Raw genomic sequence first — 18,752 nt, 5'->3', positions numbered from 1 at the left:
TTTGCTTAACAATATTATTTGCTGCACATCTGATATGTTTTAGCACAATACCAGTGTTTGAATTCTGAAAACATGAACAGAATTGTCTCACCTTTCCTTTCTCCACAGGGGTTTCATAACTCTTGAAGGCAAATCCTATGTACTGGAACCATCTGCTGATCACTCCGATGGGACTCACTGGATCTACACAGCTGAACACCTCAATTTCGCTCCTGGCACCTGTGGCCATGATTTCAACATAACCTACCCCATTGAACATGCAGACAGCAGTCCGTTCAGGGCTTTCAGCACAAGGGTAAGGATCATTAAACTGTCTGCCTTTTATCACCGGTAAACTGACGATTTCAAAGAAAGTTTCTGTCTTCAAGATTTCTTACTTATTTTTTCGGCATTTGTGCTTTCATAACTACTTCATAGCAAATCACCAAAGTTTACTACTGAGAAGACATTTTCTTCAAGCACTCTCAGGTACAACAAAGGGAACATCTGCAACCTGGTGGCGGAAGTGATTTTGTGAAGAGTTTGCATACCCTTCCATTCTGATGAAATAATATTTACTTCCTGTGGATCGTCTATATAGTGAACCAGGTGTAATCCATTTATTTTCATTATTTCAAACGTGAGGTGAGAGTGTTGAAAAATGTAATATTTTCCAATTACAACTTTTCTAGTCTCCGGTATATTTAATAACTAATTAAGCCCTGTATGCTCTTTCATTCAGCTTTCCGTTGTGTTTTCCATTCAAATGTTTAATTTGTAGTCTCAATCCCACTGTGCTATGAAAAGGCTGTGATGCAGAAAATCTTGTATTAACCAGCTACGGTGAAGAAAGTTATTTTCTTATTATCCACGCCAGGAGGGAAGAGTATAATGCGTCTGTGACGTGTGTGTGCGTGTGTGTATTTGTTTGGGAGGAACACACCTGGCGAAAATTAGTTCTGTACTGAGTGCACTCTTATAGTTGGAGCATGTACTTCAATTCCAACTGCATACAATATAAAAGATTGCTCACCTTAAACCTCTTTGAGAGATCATTTGCAATGTAGATATTGGTAAGTGGTCTGTTACATATTTTAGAAGCTACTACTTGTTGAATTATTCACCCATTCTTTCCATCTGATCTAGCATTGTCCATTAGTGACGCTCAGTATACTGAGAGCCCAGGTTGATAAACGCCTGTGGAGAGTGCATTGGCTGCTAAGTGACACCATTTGCTCTGAAAAGCGAGATCAGGCTTGTACATCATGGCTTCAGCAGGACCCGTCCATCCAGAATTAAACCGATTGCTTTTTAGAAAACCCCACCAGACCCACGTCATACACTCAGCTCCTTACTATCCCACTGAGCGGAGAGATAAATCATAAGAGCCATGGTCATAGAGACTCTTTATCTTCAGAGGGAACAGGCCTTTAAAGATGACGAGCGTTGATAAGTGGAAAACAAAGACTCCAGTGATCTCTATCTGACTACTGAAGGATGGCAGGAGTGGATGAACATGGCTGATTTATCAGGTCAACACAGGAGACACACAGATAGGTGGGGTAAAAGATGAAACAGATGTTTCTCCGAGGAGGAAAAGCACACATTCCATAATTGTGATGCAGTATGAGGGACTTTCCATTTTCTTAAATCTGATTTGTATTGTAGCAATTGTTTAGTCATTTCATTAAGGTTATATTGAAATTGAGTATTGTTTCAGAAAGCACGCCAAACACATGGCTTTGCTGGCTAAAACATAACATTGTTAGGTTTTATTTATTCATGAAGTAATAGGGATTTTCTGATGTTTTACTGTAGCTGTTGATTCCTGTTGATGATTATAGAACTGGCTTCAATGAGCAGCATTTTATTTTTTTGTTAAGAGGGCTGCAAAGATTTAGCGCAAGTAAAGAAAACAGCACAATGCAGAAGGGGAAAAGGTGACTCAAGTAGGATCATATTGCTAATTTCCACCAGTGTGAAAAAGATAATTTGATTATAACTCATAAGGGTTTACTCATCATACTTTAATATGTTTTATCTGATTCAATTTTCATTAGTTTGAAATATCATGTCCCTACCCCTCCTAACCCAGCAACATGCCAGAGTTAGCAGGGAAAACATCTCTAAGTGAAGACAGATGCTGCTTTTAAGGGAGGTGGACACACACGGTAATCCCACAGGTGATTAAAAAAGTGAAAACATATCAAACACACAAGGAATTCTTTTGAAAAATGGTCACTTCTTCTTACCCGAGGAGCAAAAGGCCTTGTTAGAAGCATAGAGAAAGTACACAAAACAGTATGAATATAAAGTCTGCTTTGCTGTACCTGGTGGCATACAAGCAAACTCACCTCCTAACATGAGGGCAGCGAGGTGTACTGCTGCTGCTTTGATAAGCTGCGCTGTGCCCTGCTTGAGTGTTTCAAGATAAGGAGGCGAGCTGGCAGAGTGCCCCTGGATGATGAGAGTCAGATGGGGTAGAGAAGGGAAGAGAGAGATATGATAGCTAGCTGACAGGAAGTGCACGTCAACAGCATGAGTACCTGCAAATCTCTATTGGCGTCAACAGCGCCTAAACAGAACATGTATTAACATTTTGAGTAAGGGTTAAATACAGACATAGGGCTGCAAGTCACCAATATTTGTATTATCCATTAACTCCCCATTGTTTTCAAGATTCATCAACAAATTAACTGGTGTATAATATGTCAGAAAAATAGTTTAAAGTCCAAACCTCTAATGTATTCATTTTAACATCATAGACTCAGCTATTAGTTGACTAATCGTTGCAGCCTAAACGTTCCCAGGGATAAGACTCCAATCAGAAAGCTGCATTATACCGTTTTTATCTTCATCCACACCTGAGCCAGCTCCATTTGCTTAATGAAGACAATGTTCAATGTGCTTGAAAGCTTTCATGCTGGTAAGCTGGCCTTTGTTCTTAAATTCTCTTCATAAATGGTAAAAGAATACCAGCCTCTTTCTTCACACCTTAATTCTGTGATATCGAGCTAGCAGTGGAGTGGAAACAGGAACTGAGGGAAGAACATTTTGTCCATTTATGTAGAAGTGAAGCTGTTAAATAATTGAATATATTAGTAGTCGATTTTATTTAGATATATCTACTGAATTGAGTCCAGAAACCAGTTTTTCATTTTCAATTGTTACTTTTATCGAGAGACAAAGAATAAAACGTCATGTGAAATAAGTCATGTTTACTTCTGACTAATCTGTTATAGAACAGTCATGCTCTTCAGTGAGTTGATTGAACACGGTGTCCGTGTGTGTGTCCTCTCCAGTGGCCTCCTGGAAATGTCACCATAGGGTGCAATTGGATCACACTAGCCCACCCTAGCTTATCTATGGAGGAGGCAGATAAGAGCGGAGAGGATCCAGGCTGCCAGGCCAGCACGGATAAAGAGGCTCAGGTTGAAAGTGGGCCATAGTGTGCAGAACACTCAGCCAGCAGGGTGTGTGTGTGTGTGTGTGTGTGTGTGTGTGTGTGTGTGTGTGTGTGTGTGTGTGTGTGTGTGTGTGTGTGTGTGTGTGTGTGTGTGTGTGTGTGTGTGTGTGTGTGTGTGTGTTGTGTGTGTGTGTGTGTGTGTGTGTGTGTGTGTGTGTGTGTGTGTGTGTGTGTGTGTGTGTGTGTGTGTGTGTGTGTGTGTGTGTGTGTGTGTGTGTGTGTGTGTGTGTGTGTGTGTGTGTGTGTGTGTGTGTGTGTGTGTGTGTGTGTGTGTGTGTGTGTGTGTGTGTGTGTGTGTGTGTGTGTGTGTGTGTGTGTGTGTGTGTGTGTGTGTGTGTGTGTGTGTGTGTGTGTGTGTGTGTGTGTGTGTGTGTGTGTGTGTGTGTGTGTGTGTGTGTGTGTGTGTGTGTGGTGTGTGTCATTCACCTTTTTCCGTCCATCCTATTTTCAGCCATGCTAGCCGTTTAGCTTGCTCTGTCCGTCTGTGTTCAGACATTAATTGTTCGAAGGACGAATTTCCCTCTGTGATACACATCTTCTACTTTTCTCTTTTGCCCTAATAATGAGTGTACGATTTGGTTATAATTCTCTGCACCTGATTCCTGCTTCTTTGTTCAAAGTTTGGACTGTGATCCTGACCACACCAACAGAGATAAATATACACTAACAAATGTTATTTGAAAACCTTTACCATTTAAGAAAAGTGTGAACGTGCCTTCTTATATTTGGATATCATTCTCATTAGTCCATGCTCCACTGTTTTAGTTAGTTGATGGAGTCATTGTGGAGTTGTAATATAAATCAATACTTAGCATGTCACATGCTCTTTTAATTTTAGAAAGAAAAGCCGGGGGGGTTATACTGTTTAATGCCAATCCAGTGCAGGCATCATTGTCTGAAAACAGTGATTTATTTGTGTTGTCAGAGTAACCTGTGACCTTATTGGGTCACTGTGAGGTGTATCAGATTGCTTTGTGATGCTTGTGTCTGCTGCCTTAAGTGTAGAGTGGAAAGTGTGTATTGAGTGGCCTCCTGCTAAATCTAAGCCGCCCTTTCCAGAGAGCTGCGGTTAAGTGTGTCCTCCTAATGTCCTTCTTCTTCTTTCTCTGTTCTCTCTCTTCCTCTTTATCTCTCTTGGTTTATCACTTTGTCATTACCACATTTATTCCCTCTCCAATTTATTGCTCATTCTTGCCTCGTCACCACCTATTCTCCTTTCACTCACCCATGCAGCATAAAACGCCACGTCCAGACTACGACCAAGTATGTGGAGTTGATCATTGTCGCTGACAACAGAGAGGTAAGCAGAGGTCAAAACGTCCTGAACTATTCACCGTCTCCAGCCATATCCTCAGCTAAAAAGCTCAGAGGTCACCTACTTAGCTGACCCTCATTCCCCTTGAGACGTAGATAAGATGACTCCAACCTTTACATTGTTTCGCCTTTAGTGTGTCAATTTACTCATATGCTTGCCTGTCCTACTCCCGTATACATAATTTGACCACACTCATAAATGAACCATTCCATTATTATCTAAAATCTCAGCCTTAAGATCAAGGGCAAAGAGAAGAAAGTGTAGGTCAATGTCACAAGCTTCAGAGCCACAGAAAGTGAATGAATGCTGGATAAAAGACAAGGTGGTTGAGGTTATCTCTTAATCCGAAGCTCCACTCAGGAGCTCTTTGATGATAGCAACTGCAGTGGAATCAACACGACACTGTGAAGACATTTCCAAAGCTAGTGCAGTGTTGATATACGATGCAGTATTGATATACTTCCCAAATAATGTCTTTGATGGAAATAAACATTCAAGAGGGCGGATCACCTCTCTTTCCCCTTGCTTTACTCTGTCTGTTTGTGTTGTTCAGTTTCAGAAGCAAGGCAAGGACATGGAGAAGGTCAAGCAGCGGCTGGCTGAGATCGCCAATTACGTGGACAAGGTAACAATCAAATCAACAGGGGATTTGGTGTAAGCGTCTGATTTATTAGAGGTCACATCAAGCCTGCTGAGAATTAACCGACCTGCGAGCAGAGGCTGATTGGATTATGAATGGACGATCAATTCCATAACTCGGCTGAGAAATGTTGTGAAGAGGCCGCTGTAATAATACGTTCCGTGGGTGGAGGTTTAATAAAACAAGAGAAACATGATTTATTCATACGGAAAATCATACGTAGATTAATGGTTAAGGATTTGTTCAGAGCCTCTCATCATTTTTAAGCAACTTCTGTACAGCATTTTTGTTTAAATAAGTAATGTACAAAAGAAGAACATAAATGTTATGAGAGGCAGATCATAAGCCCTTAACCTGAACATATGTCTCTCTCTCCCTCTCTACCTCCCCCCTCTCTCCTCAACATTCAGTTCTACAGGGCTCTGAATATCCGCGTGGCCCTGGTGGGCCTGGAAGTATGGAGTGATGTAGACAAATGCCCCATAACCCAGGACCCCTTCACCACCTTGCATGAGTTCCTAGACTGGAGGAAGGTCAAGCTGCTCCCTCAGAAGCCTCATGACAACGCCCAGCTGATCAGGTAGATCTGCAGTTGTAGCGTACAACTTGATAGGTGCGTTCTAAAAGTCACTATTTGAAATAGATGATATTATTTCCAAATTATTGAGAGCAAATAATGCAATTGTTTTGGATCGGTCTCTGGGTTTTATTAACTTGAAGCTAAATTGACTGTGATGTTTTGTAATATTAACTTGTGTTGTGGCTGTTCTTTTGAACTACCCTCAAAGGTGCCCTGCAGTGTGGATGGAACATAGACACCACACAGTTTTGTTGAAAGGAAAACAAATCTGATTTCAATTTGCCAAAATATTTCTAAACCAGTCCTATCCAATCCAGGCTTCATAAGATGCTTACAAAATACAAAATAAAAATGTTTTCTATTGTTAAAATGACATTGTGTAGTTGTTATTATCAGGTAAAGATGTAGATACACATATAGACAAAACTTTTAATTTTATTTAGTTTGTCTGTCTTTCTGTTGGTTGGTCTGCTCGCCACTTTTTTAGAACGTTACGCTGAAATGTGTTAGCTTTACCCCAAAGCAACCCCTACGGATATTTGGCGTGCAGGCCTAGTCAGTAGCCAATGAAACGATTCCAAACCATGCTAGTCGTGAAAAAAACCACTACTACTCAACATTTGCATAACAGCCCTTACACATTGCTCTATAGTTCACATCATTAGAAGTCAAAGACCCTCCAGAGGGCATTTACCTTGACAGTTGAAGTATCAAAGATCTGATGACCTTCGTTGTCTTCCCCTTAGTGGGGTCTATTTCCAGGGCACCACCATTGGTATGGCACCCATCATGAGTATGTGCACAGCAGAGCAGTCGGGGGGGATCGTCATGGTACGTACACCTATGCTCTACTGAATGTACTAACTATTATTCCACCCTGAAGCAAAAGGAGTACAAAATAAATATTTGGTGTGTTTCTGACTTCCAGAAAGTAGACCAGACGTATTTTATCATTTCCCTCCCCCTGCCCTCCGCTCTTTGCCTGGTTCTCCCCCCTCCCTCCTGTCTGACATAATACTCTCATATTTCTCCCCTGAGTCTCTTGTGTAAGGGTTGAGCTAAGGATTCCAGAGTTGATATTAACTTGTATTAACAGGGCACACACATCATTGTGACTTTTTTTCCCCAGGAAGGCTAAGTTAGTATGCATAGCACCCTCCACTTAGCGCTGATAAATCAAAGCGCGTATCGATTACACGAGTGGAAACCATTGCTTCTTAATGAAGTGCAACAAATTAGTGAATTTAAGGGTACTGCATATCCCCGAATGAAAACGTAGGTGCATGTTGTAAATGATCACCCATTAAAGAACTGCAACCCTATGTGCCCATGTCATGTTGTATTAGTGCAAGTCATGCTATTATTTTATACTCCATGTCCCTGAGTGGCTGTTTGTCTGGCTGGCTGGTGGTAAGCTTCACAGCAAGTCCCCAGATGGTTCTTCACTCTTGTCCTTGCAGATGGTAAAGTTGGGTCATTATGATAGAGCTCTACATACCACATATATCAGATCAGGGACATAAATAATTAGTCTCCAACCGCAGACTCTTCCGTGGGCAAACTACAACCCTGTTGTCTCAGTTGTCTCGCTAACTTACAAAGTACTTTTGAACTCATTAGCCAACTTCCCCTATGTTATTTTTCTAAGCAGTTAAATCTTAAACATCCATTCTGGAACCATCTGGAATATCCATTTACCAGCCCCAAATGTTACATTCATTTCTGAGGTGTGGCGAAACAGAACGCAGACAGTGGCATGTAGTGCCCTCTTGAGCACCCAAGCCTCATCAGTCAGCAAAGGTGTTTTGGAAACTGAACTAGAGGGTTTTCTTTTCATGGATTTTTGGCTGCGCAGTTGAAACCCGATGAGTGCTGACAGCTGATGACCGTTACTTTCAAAAGCCCCCAGCAGAGCATTTCATCAGACTGTACAGCTCTACTGAATAATGCACAGTGACTGAAGACTCCAGAGACAAGGTGCTCTGATGCACAGTGCTGCATGCATGAGGAGCTGATAGCGGATGGCGCTACATTATTCATCCGGCCTCTTCATGTGTTCATGTTTTACACACCTTTCAGGAACTCTCGGCACCTCCACCAACACAGCTTTCACAGTGACAACTTCATCTTCCCAGTGCATCCTCTAGCACTGTGTGTTTTTTCAAGTCTCTGTTATCTTCGCTGGCTGTGTGATTTTTAAGCTGTCCTCAAGCAGAGTTTTTCTTTTAACTTTTTGCCAGTTTTCTGTGGATGAAGCTGCACATCTGGCTTGGTCAAAGTTTGCAGAGCAAGCTGAAGGTGACAGCCCGCAGTCTGCCGTTTTATTCCTCATTTCAGTACCACAACGTCGAGCAGAGAAAACGCTCTGATAAGCACAGATCCAACAGCGTTGTTTTTTTAATCTTGGCACTTTGCAATTACACTCACTTGTTTTGAGACATGTTTGTTTTCCAGTAGGTCCTGGGGGGTAACAGTCATTTGGCTACCATTACATTTTTGTTATTTGTTACTTTCCTCATAGAATGTAATCAGAGAGGTCTGTTTTTAATAAGCTATTGTTTGCTACAGAGCAGTTACTCATCACATTTCATTAAAAGACGTTGCTTGTATCATGTCCAGTCTATAAATATACTTGATAAATCTGACTCACAAATTGAAGAGATTACAATTATTAAGAAGCAATGTCTTGTTAAGTTTCTGCATGATTGATATTTTTCTTTTGTAGGACCATTCAGACAACCCCCTGGGCGCTGCAGTCACTCTGGCCCACGAGCTTGGCCACAACTTTGGAATGAACCATGACACCCCGGAGAGGGGGTGTGGCTGCAGGGTGACCGTGGACCGTGGAGGATGCATCATGACTCCCTCCACCGGGTGAGTCACAGCTTCCACCTTAACAATTAAGAGTCAATCGATCTTTAGGATTGCTGACTTCTTACTCTCTTCTGCAATATCCTAGATTGCGGGGGTATTATTTCAGCTAGTTGGCCTTCATCAGCCTAAGGACATATGCTATCATTCACTGCTTCAGTGCACTCCAGTGGGGCCGCTTTTGGTTAGGCTTTAAAAATGACGTCTTACTCCAAAACCATCTGAAATGCATCAATCGTAATGTCAAGCCATCATTAAGTTTGCATTAATCCAGTCACTTATTGAGACGAGTGTGGCTCAAAAGAGTCCAGATTGTGATCATATGTAAACATTATTCCACATGCTCTCTATTTGTAATTTATTGTCTATCGAGCGTTAAGCAAATAATGCTGTTGAACTGCTGGACCATTTTGGCTTATGGCAGATTCAACAGCTGTGCTAATGCCCTAAGGCAATATGACTCATGCTGATGGGAAGCCAATGGTTCAGTCGCAGTGCATGGCCAAAGCAATACAATTTAACTTACTCTGACACAATTTAGCTAAACTCCAATAAACTAAGTAAGATGTGCAGAAAGGCATCTGCTGTCTAATACCACCCTTCCACTGCATGAACGAGCACATTTCTTAATTTGCAAAAGTTGTGGATAGTACTTGCTATTTTTTTAGTGCCACCTCATTCATGGGACTTCATGCACAAGCGTGCGATTTGTAAATAGCAAAGCCATGGTCATTTGGGATTTAATTGTTTCATTCACTCACAACACTCCACAAAACCATGATGGCACCTCACAAAACTATGATGTACACTTGCAACAATGTGCTCTCTTGTTTTGATACTGTTGTGTAATAGAAGCTTCAAATGAAGAACCAAGCGAATCTTGTCCAAACTGAACGTGTTTGAAACTGGAAAATGCACTCAACATACTCGTATTCATTTCCATATCATAACAGGAAGGAGTAAGAGCAGGACACATACTTGCACTTAAAAATCAAAACATTTCCTGTGAAACATTTTACCCTTAACTTCTGTCAAGAAGCAAATAAACAAATGTTTTTACTGCCTTAAAGGGGACCTATCATGCAAAATGCAATTTGGTACGTCTTTTATACATGAATATGTGTCCCTGGTGTTCCAGGGAACTCACCAAGTGTCAGAAAACACAACCCTCTCTATTTTCCTCCATACCCAAATCTCTAAAAAAAGGGGCTGCAACGGATCTGATACAGACTGATCCAGATTTGAACGCTTCTATGTCGTCACAGAAGTGGCGCTACGGCTATTGGGCCAACTCTCCACCTATCAGGGGAATGTGGGGTTGGGCCACGGCCGGCCATTGCCGCTTGAAAGTGCTGGAGACGCTGTAGTACATATGCCAGGCCTGTAAGTGGCGCTGTAGTCTGCCACAAAAGCAGCGAAGAAGACTTCCCGCCCATAGTTACCATGGTTACCCTTCTGTTTATTCTCCGCTGTGGCTTTTTTTCTCCCTCCCCGAGGCAAGCGTTTGCTCCCGCTGCTTTAATTCAATGCAATCCCTCCCCGTTGAGGCAAGCACTGTAATTCTCTCCGGTTAGTCCACCAGCAGATGACAAACACCCACCTCTCCGCCTCTTCCAAGGAACGAGGGGACCGTGCGGCAGAGTTTCAGTTTCTTTCGCCGGTCAAGATGTCCGTTAAAGTTTAAATCTTCCGGACAAAATTAGAAAAGTGCCGGTCAAAGGTCTTCTTTGTTATTTATTGAGCTTTAAAACAAATGAATAACGACTCTATATAATAAAACACGGAGGACGGAGATCTCTTTTTCTCCCCCTCTTCTGACAGCCCAGCAGCTGATCAGAGCACGTCTCACCTCTCCTGCAGGGGGGCGTGGTCAGCAGAATCAGACCCGTAGACACAGCAAACAGCACATAGAGCGAAATGAGGCATGGCTAAAATGCATGATCTGTTTGGTATTTTGAAAACAGAAACGTATAAATATACCTTATATAGGTATGGCCCTACAATATATCATTTAAATATAGCATGATAGGTCCACTTTAAATAAAATATGTGAGAACAGATACCAACAGGGATTTAAGTTAAGCAGAGCCATACCATGTAGTAAAAAAATAGCATATATTTGTTAATTATGGATGATTATAACTTACATATTGTCAGACCGAGCAGTGGGATAGGGATTTGTTAGGCGTTAACATTGGGTATCAGTTCAAGCCGAAGGTCTTGTGGTCTGTGGGAAACACAGATTGGTGTTTATGTTGGAAACATCCCTTTGTATTTGGTTTGGTTTGAAAAACAGGGTAACACTATTCTTGAATATAGACTCATAAAGCAACACAGCAGTCAAATGTAGAATTATTATTATTAGCTCAAATGATGAGGGTATCCTTGGTCAAGGACTTTATCCTAAAATTGGCAACAACATGAACTAGTAAAAAAAGCTAGAAATACTGGCCCTCTCTTTTTCCTCTTTATTCACAGCAAGTTAGAGAGTAATCCTATTCTTTGAAATACATTCATCTTTAATGATGGATAATCTCTCTGCAGCTCCAAATAAATAGTTAAAGACTGTCTATTATACATTTTGTATGTAGGGAAAGCCTACACATTTCCCTTAAAATATCTCATTCTGAAGTCATACGTAGCTATGACGAAATTCTCTAAATGTGAAAGAATGTAATTTCTACCAAACATAGACTGCTAAGAAATATGCATGAATATTTAGTTTTTTGTTCTGCTCTCCACGGAGAGAGTGCTTTTTATTCCATCTGACAAAAGAAAGAAATTATCTAGCCATTGGTTTTAAAATAATCCCCTGAACATCTCCTTATCCGTCCATACTGCTGCTCTGTGATTTAATCCAGGATTAAGGAAGCAATACATTTAAATAAGGATGTTAAAGAACTCTATTGCCTCATTCTGCTTCCTCAGTTAATTCCAGGTCAGGACTATACACTCTCTGCCTGAGGCGGCACTACATCTCCCATGAGTCCAACTCAATCCCCTCCTAGTTCAATGCTTTAAAGCCTAATGTGGCCACACACACACACACACACACACACACGCGCGCGCGCACACACACACACACACACACACACACACACACACACACACACACACACACACACACACACACACACACACACACACACACACACACACACACACACACACACCACACACACACACAGGCTCTGCTGCAATCACCTGAATGTTGTTCATCACCCAGTAGCTACAGTTATTTGTTCTTAGCATTGACTGCCATGTTTTCCTTGGCAGGCAACCAGCTCTTTCAAAGCGCAATGTGATTATACAAAATGCCTCTTCACAAGGCCAAGAGTTGGATGAGTTGGTACAAAAGGCCCGTTGATAACCAGCCCCTGCATTCAATAATTTAAAGTACTGGCATAACTCGCCTACACCTACTCAGCAAGGAGTACCTTGAGTTTTTTTGTTTTGATTGATCTATCATTTTAATCAACTAGAGCACAAGAGTGTCTTCATCAGTGCATTGTTAAGAAAGACACCCATCAAGCTCTGCTGGCCTTCTGCTGGAGATAATAGGATCCAGTTCATGGTGGTGGGGGGGCAGTGCAACTGTAACTGTCCCAGAGCCAGCTGCACATCTGCACAGAGCACTGCTTGTTTCCTGCTCACATTGGTCACGGACAATTGTCGCTTCCTCCTTTTCCTATCCATCCCATTCCCCCCCCCCCCCCCCCATTAGTGATAAATGAGAACAGGCTGGAGTCTTATCCTTTGAGTACATAACTTAGAGGAACACACATCAACTGAGCTGCTGCAGGGTAATCCATTGAAAGAAGGACATACATAAGTGCACAGTACTCAGAAAGGTCCTTCTCTCTTAAATACTAAAACAGGAACTCCACAGGGCTCTATGTTTGGTCCACTATTGGTTCATCTTTAGCTTTCAATTACAAGGTGTGGTTATTGGAGTGCCTTTAATACCGGTTGGTTACAGCAGATGCCACGTTATTGCCAAGTCCTTAGTGCCCCCCCCCCCCCTTTCTAGCCTATGATTCTAAAAATGCCAAATAATGGCAAAACTGACAAAACCAAAGTGTCACTAGTTACACTTATTGTCAGGAAATAACATTAGTGCCTGTTTTACGGTATTTAGAGAAGATGGACATGTGAGCAGTCAGAAGGGAGCCTATCTAAAAACAATGACACCTGGATATTCATTTTTCTTCTTTTCAGTGTACAAATTGCATTCTGATTTAAATTTAAAATATATTTTTTGTAAAAGCACTTATCCGTGTTATGGAGCTGCATTGCAAGATGTTGATGGACAGATAGATACCAAGATGCATTATTAAGACAGGGTTCACACACTCATGGGTTGAAGACCTTAGTAAGATTTTGAATGCTGGGCATGAACACCATCAGACAGAGATTGATATATTTCCCTTATTATAAAATAATCAAGAATCAAAATCACAGAAACTGAACCAAGGTCCAAGGCATGTCTTGGAAATGTGACCCGTGCCCCTCTCAAGAACAGGAACTCTCTACTACAGTATGCCTTGTTTAATTGTGTCCATAGGGAAATCAATGTGAAAAGGCTCTTCAGTATCTACAACATAGGCCAGACTCCTAGGCACCAAAGGCCACAACAGATCATATCACCTAATGTCATCGGCAAAGCTCAAGCTCTTCATGCTCAAAGGAGGCTGTCAAATTAATAATAAATGTGTAGTCAAGGAACTATGGTTTTGAATTACTTAAGCAACTATGAAGTATTTGTCATGCTTACAGTTGTCACAGTCAGGTTTGAATTAACGTTCGTTCACATTTGTGCTGGAAGATCAAGGTCCACCAAAATAAAACCGTCATAGCAGTACAAAAATATAGTCACGATCAGTGTTTTTTTTTAACAATGTTCTCAAGGATCTCAAGGAAAAAAATATTTTGGCAGATGTGTCACTGAAAAGGCCGGCAGATCTTATTCATAGCCGGATCAATATTTCATGGCTGAAAAGATGTGACATAAACTGGCTGTGCAGGATGTGGTGGATGGGTTTCCCAGCATTCTCTATCATCTGAACCACAGTCAAATGTGCACCCTGCCCACCTACATTTGGGGTTAAAATGCTCTGTATATTAATTTGCAACTTTGCCTCATGATTATTGTAATTGATGATAAAATAGGTCTGAATGTATGTTCATATTGAGCACTAAAATCCTATATAAACAAGACTTTCAACATTTAAAAAAAAATATGTGTTATTTTTCTCATCACTGTAGGCACAATCCCATTACATTTGATTTAGAAGAGCAACCCTTTCATCTTACATGTCTGCTTCATTTCAGCTTTGATTTTATTTTTATTTTTTCATCCTGAAGCTGTAAAAGCATTTGGATAAGCAAAATCAATCTGAACACTTTACTAATACATCATGTAATTGCACTTAAAGGTGGGGTAGGTAATTCAGTTCAGAAACACTTTTTGTTATATTCCATGGAATGCTCTTAACATCCCGATAGCAATGAATGTATTAAATGCTTTGACAATAAATACATAAAAAAATGTCATCTGTGGAAGCCATGGCTCTGTAAAAAGCACGACCAATTATTTTCACCGGCCCGGCTAAAATAACTGGATGGCCTACCTGCCTGTCAGCCTTCCATCTGTGCACAAACTTATCTCGTGCCCTCATTGGTCATGTGCGCGTTCGTGTGTGTTGGAGGAGGGGCTCTGTAAGGAAGTCTGAAGGAAGGGGCAGATTTTTTTCGTCTGCATACTTTCAAATTCTAGCGCACACGAGCTGGTTTCTCCATTCTTACCTACCCTACCTTTAATTGTTATTAAAGGTCACCTATTGTGCTAAATCCACTTTTTCATGTCTTTTATACATAAACATGTGTCCTCTGTGTAAAAAGATTCTGAAAGTTTCAGGAAAAAATATGTGCTCACTTTTTTTCCTGATCCATTTATATAAAAAACAGAAATGAGCTGATCAGATTGTGGCCACTTTATGATGTCATAACGATGTTCTGGCTTGTGTAACCATTAGCCAATAACCAACCAAGGGAACCCCCTCCACCTTATCACCTGAATCTCCTCCTAAAGCACCATTGTGTTATTTTTAACAAAATATCTCTCAGAGGGGCGTGGGGAGTGGCTCCTTATTTTCATCTAAAGTAACAGACAGAGAATCAGCACTTTTGAAACAGGGCTGAAACAGAGGGGATTATGACATGCTAACATGCATGATCTGTTTGGTATTTCGAGCCAAACACTTCAGAGACATGTTTTGTATATAACTGAGACCTATAATATATTGATGAAAAACAGTATAATAGGGACCTTTAAATGGCACACTTGCTTTCCAGGATCTCTGTCGAAAAAGTCTTTAATTCATTATTTTAGTTTTTAAATGACATTGATTGTAAATTGCAAGAGTCAATTTAATCAATTTGTTGTGCCTTCATATACGGATTTGTGTCTTTGTACTGTCTTACTTTACTTCTCTACCCTAATGTAGGTCATTTTTTCATCTGTCCCCTTGTCGAAGCTGCTGAATTGTTAGATGTTTGAAAGCCTTTGGCACTGTAGTATTATTACAGTGTGTGGTAGATCAAGGGGGGCCTGTAATATATCTGGGAATGATTCCTTATCAGCAGACCTCCCACAGGCCTGTTAAAGCCTTGTCTGGCAACTGACCGTTGCTAAGATCCTGTGATTGCATGGTACACTCCATCAACCATCAGCTGCAGTGCCGCTGAAGCCTAGCAACCAACTGTCAAAAACTGAAGTTAGGTTAGAGAAGAGAAGAAAAACACAAAGAACAGAGAAAAATGTACCCAATAATGGAATTGGCGGTGGATAACAATGCAACAGTGTGGGACAGAACAAAGAGCACACAAAGAGAATAGACGGAGGTGAACAAGACTCGTCCTTCCTGAAGCCCAAACCGCATTTGAACCAGCCGGAAGGTCACACTGGGTCTTTTCTCTTGCGGTGGTGGCGTAGACTCCTATGGGACGAGTTGTTGTCTAAAGGGTCTTTAGTCCGCTATGAGCTCCAGATGTGCCCACCGTGATTTGCCCTGGCACTGCTTTTCCTCCCCTGGGGGCCCGCAGCTGCTAAATGCCATCCACTGTAATTCATTGGTGCCTCTTCCTTTTCACAGCCATTATTCCTCCACCCACCCCCACACCGTTGCAGGGTAGACCAATTATTTCTGTATTGCGTCTCATAAAGAACAGCTGGATCCTGAGCTCATGCATCTCAGAGATGTGAGCTGTGATGTGAGTGTTTGTCATGGCTTGCATTGGCTGGTAACTGAAGAACAGGGCTGAGTTCATGGAAATTGAATGAATTCAGCAAAACAGGGTGTGCAACCAGAGCAGGCAATTTTGGTTCGGGCTTAGGGGGCAAGGAAGAAATCAACAACAGCGGTTGCTAAGGAAGTGGTCTGCCAGCCTTGACAGCTGTTCATCATAGCAAGGTCCCCTGAGAGGCTCAACGGGGAGGGAAGAAAAAAGAAGGGTGTTATAATGGCTGTTATTACAGCTTTCCTTATTGGTATTTCCTTTTGCCATTACATATCATTACAGATCTACTCTGATATTTTGCTTTGGTCCAGAGTGTAAAGAGATCTGTTTCAAGGTACCCCATTTTCACCTAACACAACCTCTGAATAGTATTGATGTTAGAGAGCAGGCGGTTGTGTGTTTGGGGAGGGGGTCAGCAGCAGGAGTTGATGTAAGCCTCCTCCACACATGACGGAAATCAAAGGCAAGCCGGGAATGAGGTCATGTCAAAACATTCACAGAGTGTCATGACATATTTAGAGCCGTATTAGCATGTGAAACCCAATCACAGAAACACAGTTTGAAAGTCTTGTCGACATTGAGTCCCATAGAAAGGCCTCCTTCTCTAAGCTGAAAATCTAAGGAGAGAAAGTAGTTATTTTACTGCTTCTGCGTCAACACAGCCATCGGCCTCACTTCAAGGCTCAGCCTTGAAGCTGGAAACAAATTGCCAACTCCAGCACATTTAACCTCATGTAGAAGAACCTCATCGAGCTGCATTTTTTTTGGGCTGCCAAGGACTGTTATATGACGCCTTGATGCCACAGCAGCTCAGCCTGTGCATGAATTGTTCTTATGCACACCTGCTCTTCAAATGAGCTTATTGAAAGATGTCGAGGCATTTACAGTTGTGCTACAACCAGACATGTTTGCTGTCCTTTCATCACTGTGATTTTCTAGACACCAAGAAAACCTTGCAAGCTCAATAGAACATTTCCCCTGCTGTCATACATTAAATACATTATGCACTCAATACATGGTAATGTGTTGGATTTACACTGGCACTTTCCTTGCTGCTCTTAATTATATACAACTCTGAAATGGACACATTTTATAGTCAAAATCATTAAAATTAATGCTTACAAATGTTCTCGAACAAACATGTGGTTTTACTGAGTCTGCATATTTTGACTCGCATATGTTGCATGTGGTGCGCATGTAAAAAGAAACATTTTCGCAGCTAAGTTGACCTGGATCCCCCACATAGTGTGTCATACATGCACTCATCCGTGTGCCAGACGAGCACATATATTACTCACAGATTGACTCATTCTGGCCATATTGGGCTTTTATGGTGTAGGTATTAAAACCTAATATAGTGCTTTTTTTTATAAAGATAGTGTCTGCACATAATCATGCTCACTTGACACACACACTCTTATCCAAGGCACTATATTATCGGAGATATAAAGCCACAGGAGGTTTGTAACAAAGCTTTTGGCAGAGCCCTGGGCTGTGTGCTTTTCCCCCTCTCTGTCCGCTCCAAAAACAATATTAAAAACACCCCCTCCCCGTTTCTCCCAAATGTAGGTGTTTCAAGTCTAGAAGGAAGCACATTTTGGTTTGATTTTTTATGTTCCCCTGTCTCGTAAAATATGCCTTATCAGATCTCCCTCTCTCCATGGAGGCAGACGTCACCGGGCCCCTGTGCTGTTCGCATGCTAATGGTGCTCTGGAGAGGTTGCTGAGCTCTTGTGGTTAATTGATTTTGTGATTAGAAGCAATTAGCACTGATTACATCAGACTGAAGAGGACCCTTGTGGGTGATTTTGATCTTATTCCTCCACTCTGTCTTTGTTTGTATCACTCACAAAGAATTGTTCTTTTCCTTACAGGTATCCGTTCCCCACAGTGTTCAGCAGCTGCAGCAAGAAGGACCTGGCAGCCAGTTTTGAAAAAGGCATCGGGATGTGTCTGTTCAACATGCCTGAGGTCAAGGTGCTCTACGGCGGGCAGAAATGTGGCAACGGCTACGTGGAGGAGGGAGAGGAGTGCGACTGTGGAGAACTCGAGGTGAGCGTGCTACTGTATATAGACCTCCGACAATTAGTCAGCATTCTGGTTTTACGCCCCTTCTTTCAAAAATCTCTGTATTAACTGCTACCCATAAATCCTTGTTACTATGTTACCCACATTTGAGAAATTAAATAAGCAGAAGCGCTAGTAGGTTTTTTTTTAGCGTAACTGACAAAAGCATGGCACAAACCAAATATTTCCCATAGTAAAAAACAATAGTTCACCGTGGTTTCAAAGCTAACAGCGCATAGCTCTCGTAACTCAAACACAGTCTTTAGAGCTCAGAGATATGAGTGTGAATGTATTCATTCCCTGCACTGAAGATGTGTTCGGGAGGATGGTTGGCTGATGGTGATACAATTCACTGAGAGGAAACATCGCTGACAGCTCACCCTGTCAGTCGGTGAATAATTTAAATGAATCTGCATTGGCATGCACAGACGTAATGGTGGCACACATTGCTAACTGCTCTGACTCTGGGATGATAAAACAGTTCATCACGGAGCAGCTGACAATCAAAATAACAGAATTATGAAATATGAAGGAG

At 41.6% G+C, this 18,752-nt stretch overlaps 1 protein-coding gene across 1 annotated transcript in view; it reads left to right on the top strand.

Annotated features, from left to right (window-relative positions):
* Positions 1–18,752, top strand: part of LOC117473970 (disintegrin and metalloproteinase domain-containing protein 12-like) — a 76,932-nt gene that overhangs the window by 44,197 nt on the left and 13,983 nt on the right. The window contains 8 exon segments of the mRNA XM_034119948.1: positions 109–295; positions 2,998–2,999; positions 4,679–4,745; positions 5,314–5,385; positions 5,811–5,980; positions 6,727–6,811; positions 8,706–8,854; positions 18,025–18,202. Of these exon segments, the coding sequence (XP_033975839.1) occupies positions 109–295; positions 2,998–2,999; positions 4,679–4,745; positions 5,314–5,385; positions 5,811–5,980; positions 6,727–6,811; positions 8,706–8,854; positions 18,025–18,202 (910 nt within the window).

This window comes from Trematomus bernacchii, unplaced genomic scaffold (assembly GCF_902827165.1).
Source record: "Trematomus bernacchii unplaced genomic scaffold, fTreBer1.1, whole genome shotgun sequence".
NCBI classification, from domain to species: Eukaryota; Metazoa; Chordata; class Actinopteri; order Perciformes; family Nototheniidae; genus Trematomus; species Trematomus bernacchii.
The sequence above is the reverse complement of the archived record's forward strand: the minus strand, read 5'-3'. Positions and strand labels throughout refer to the sequence as shown.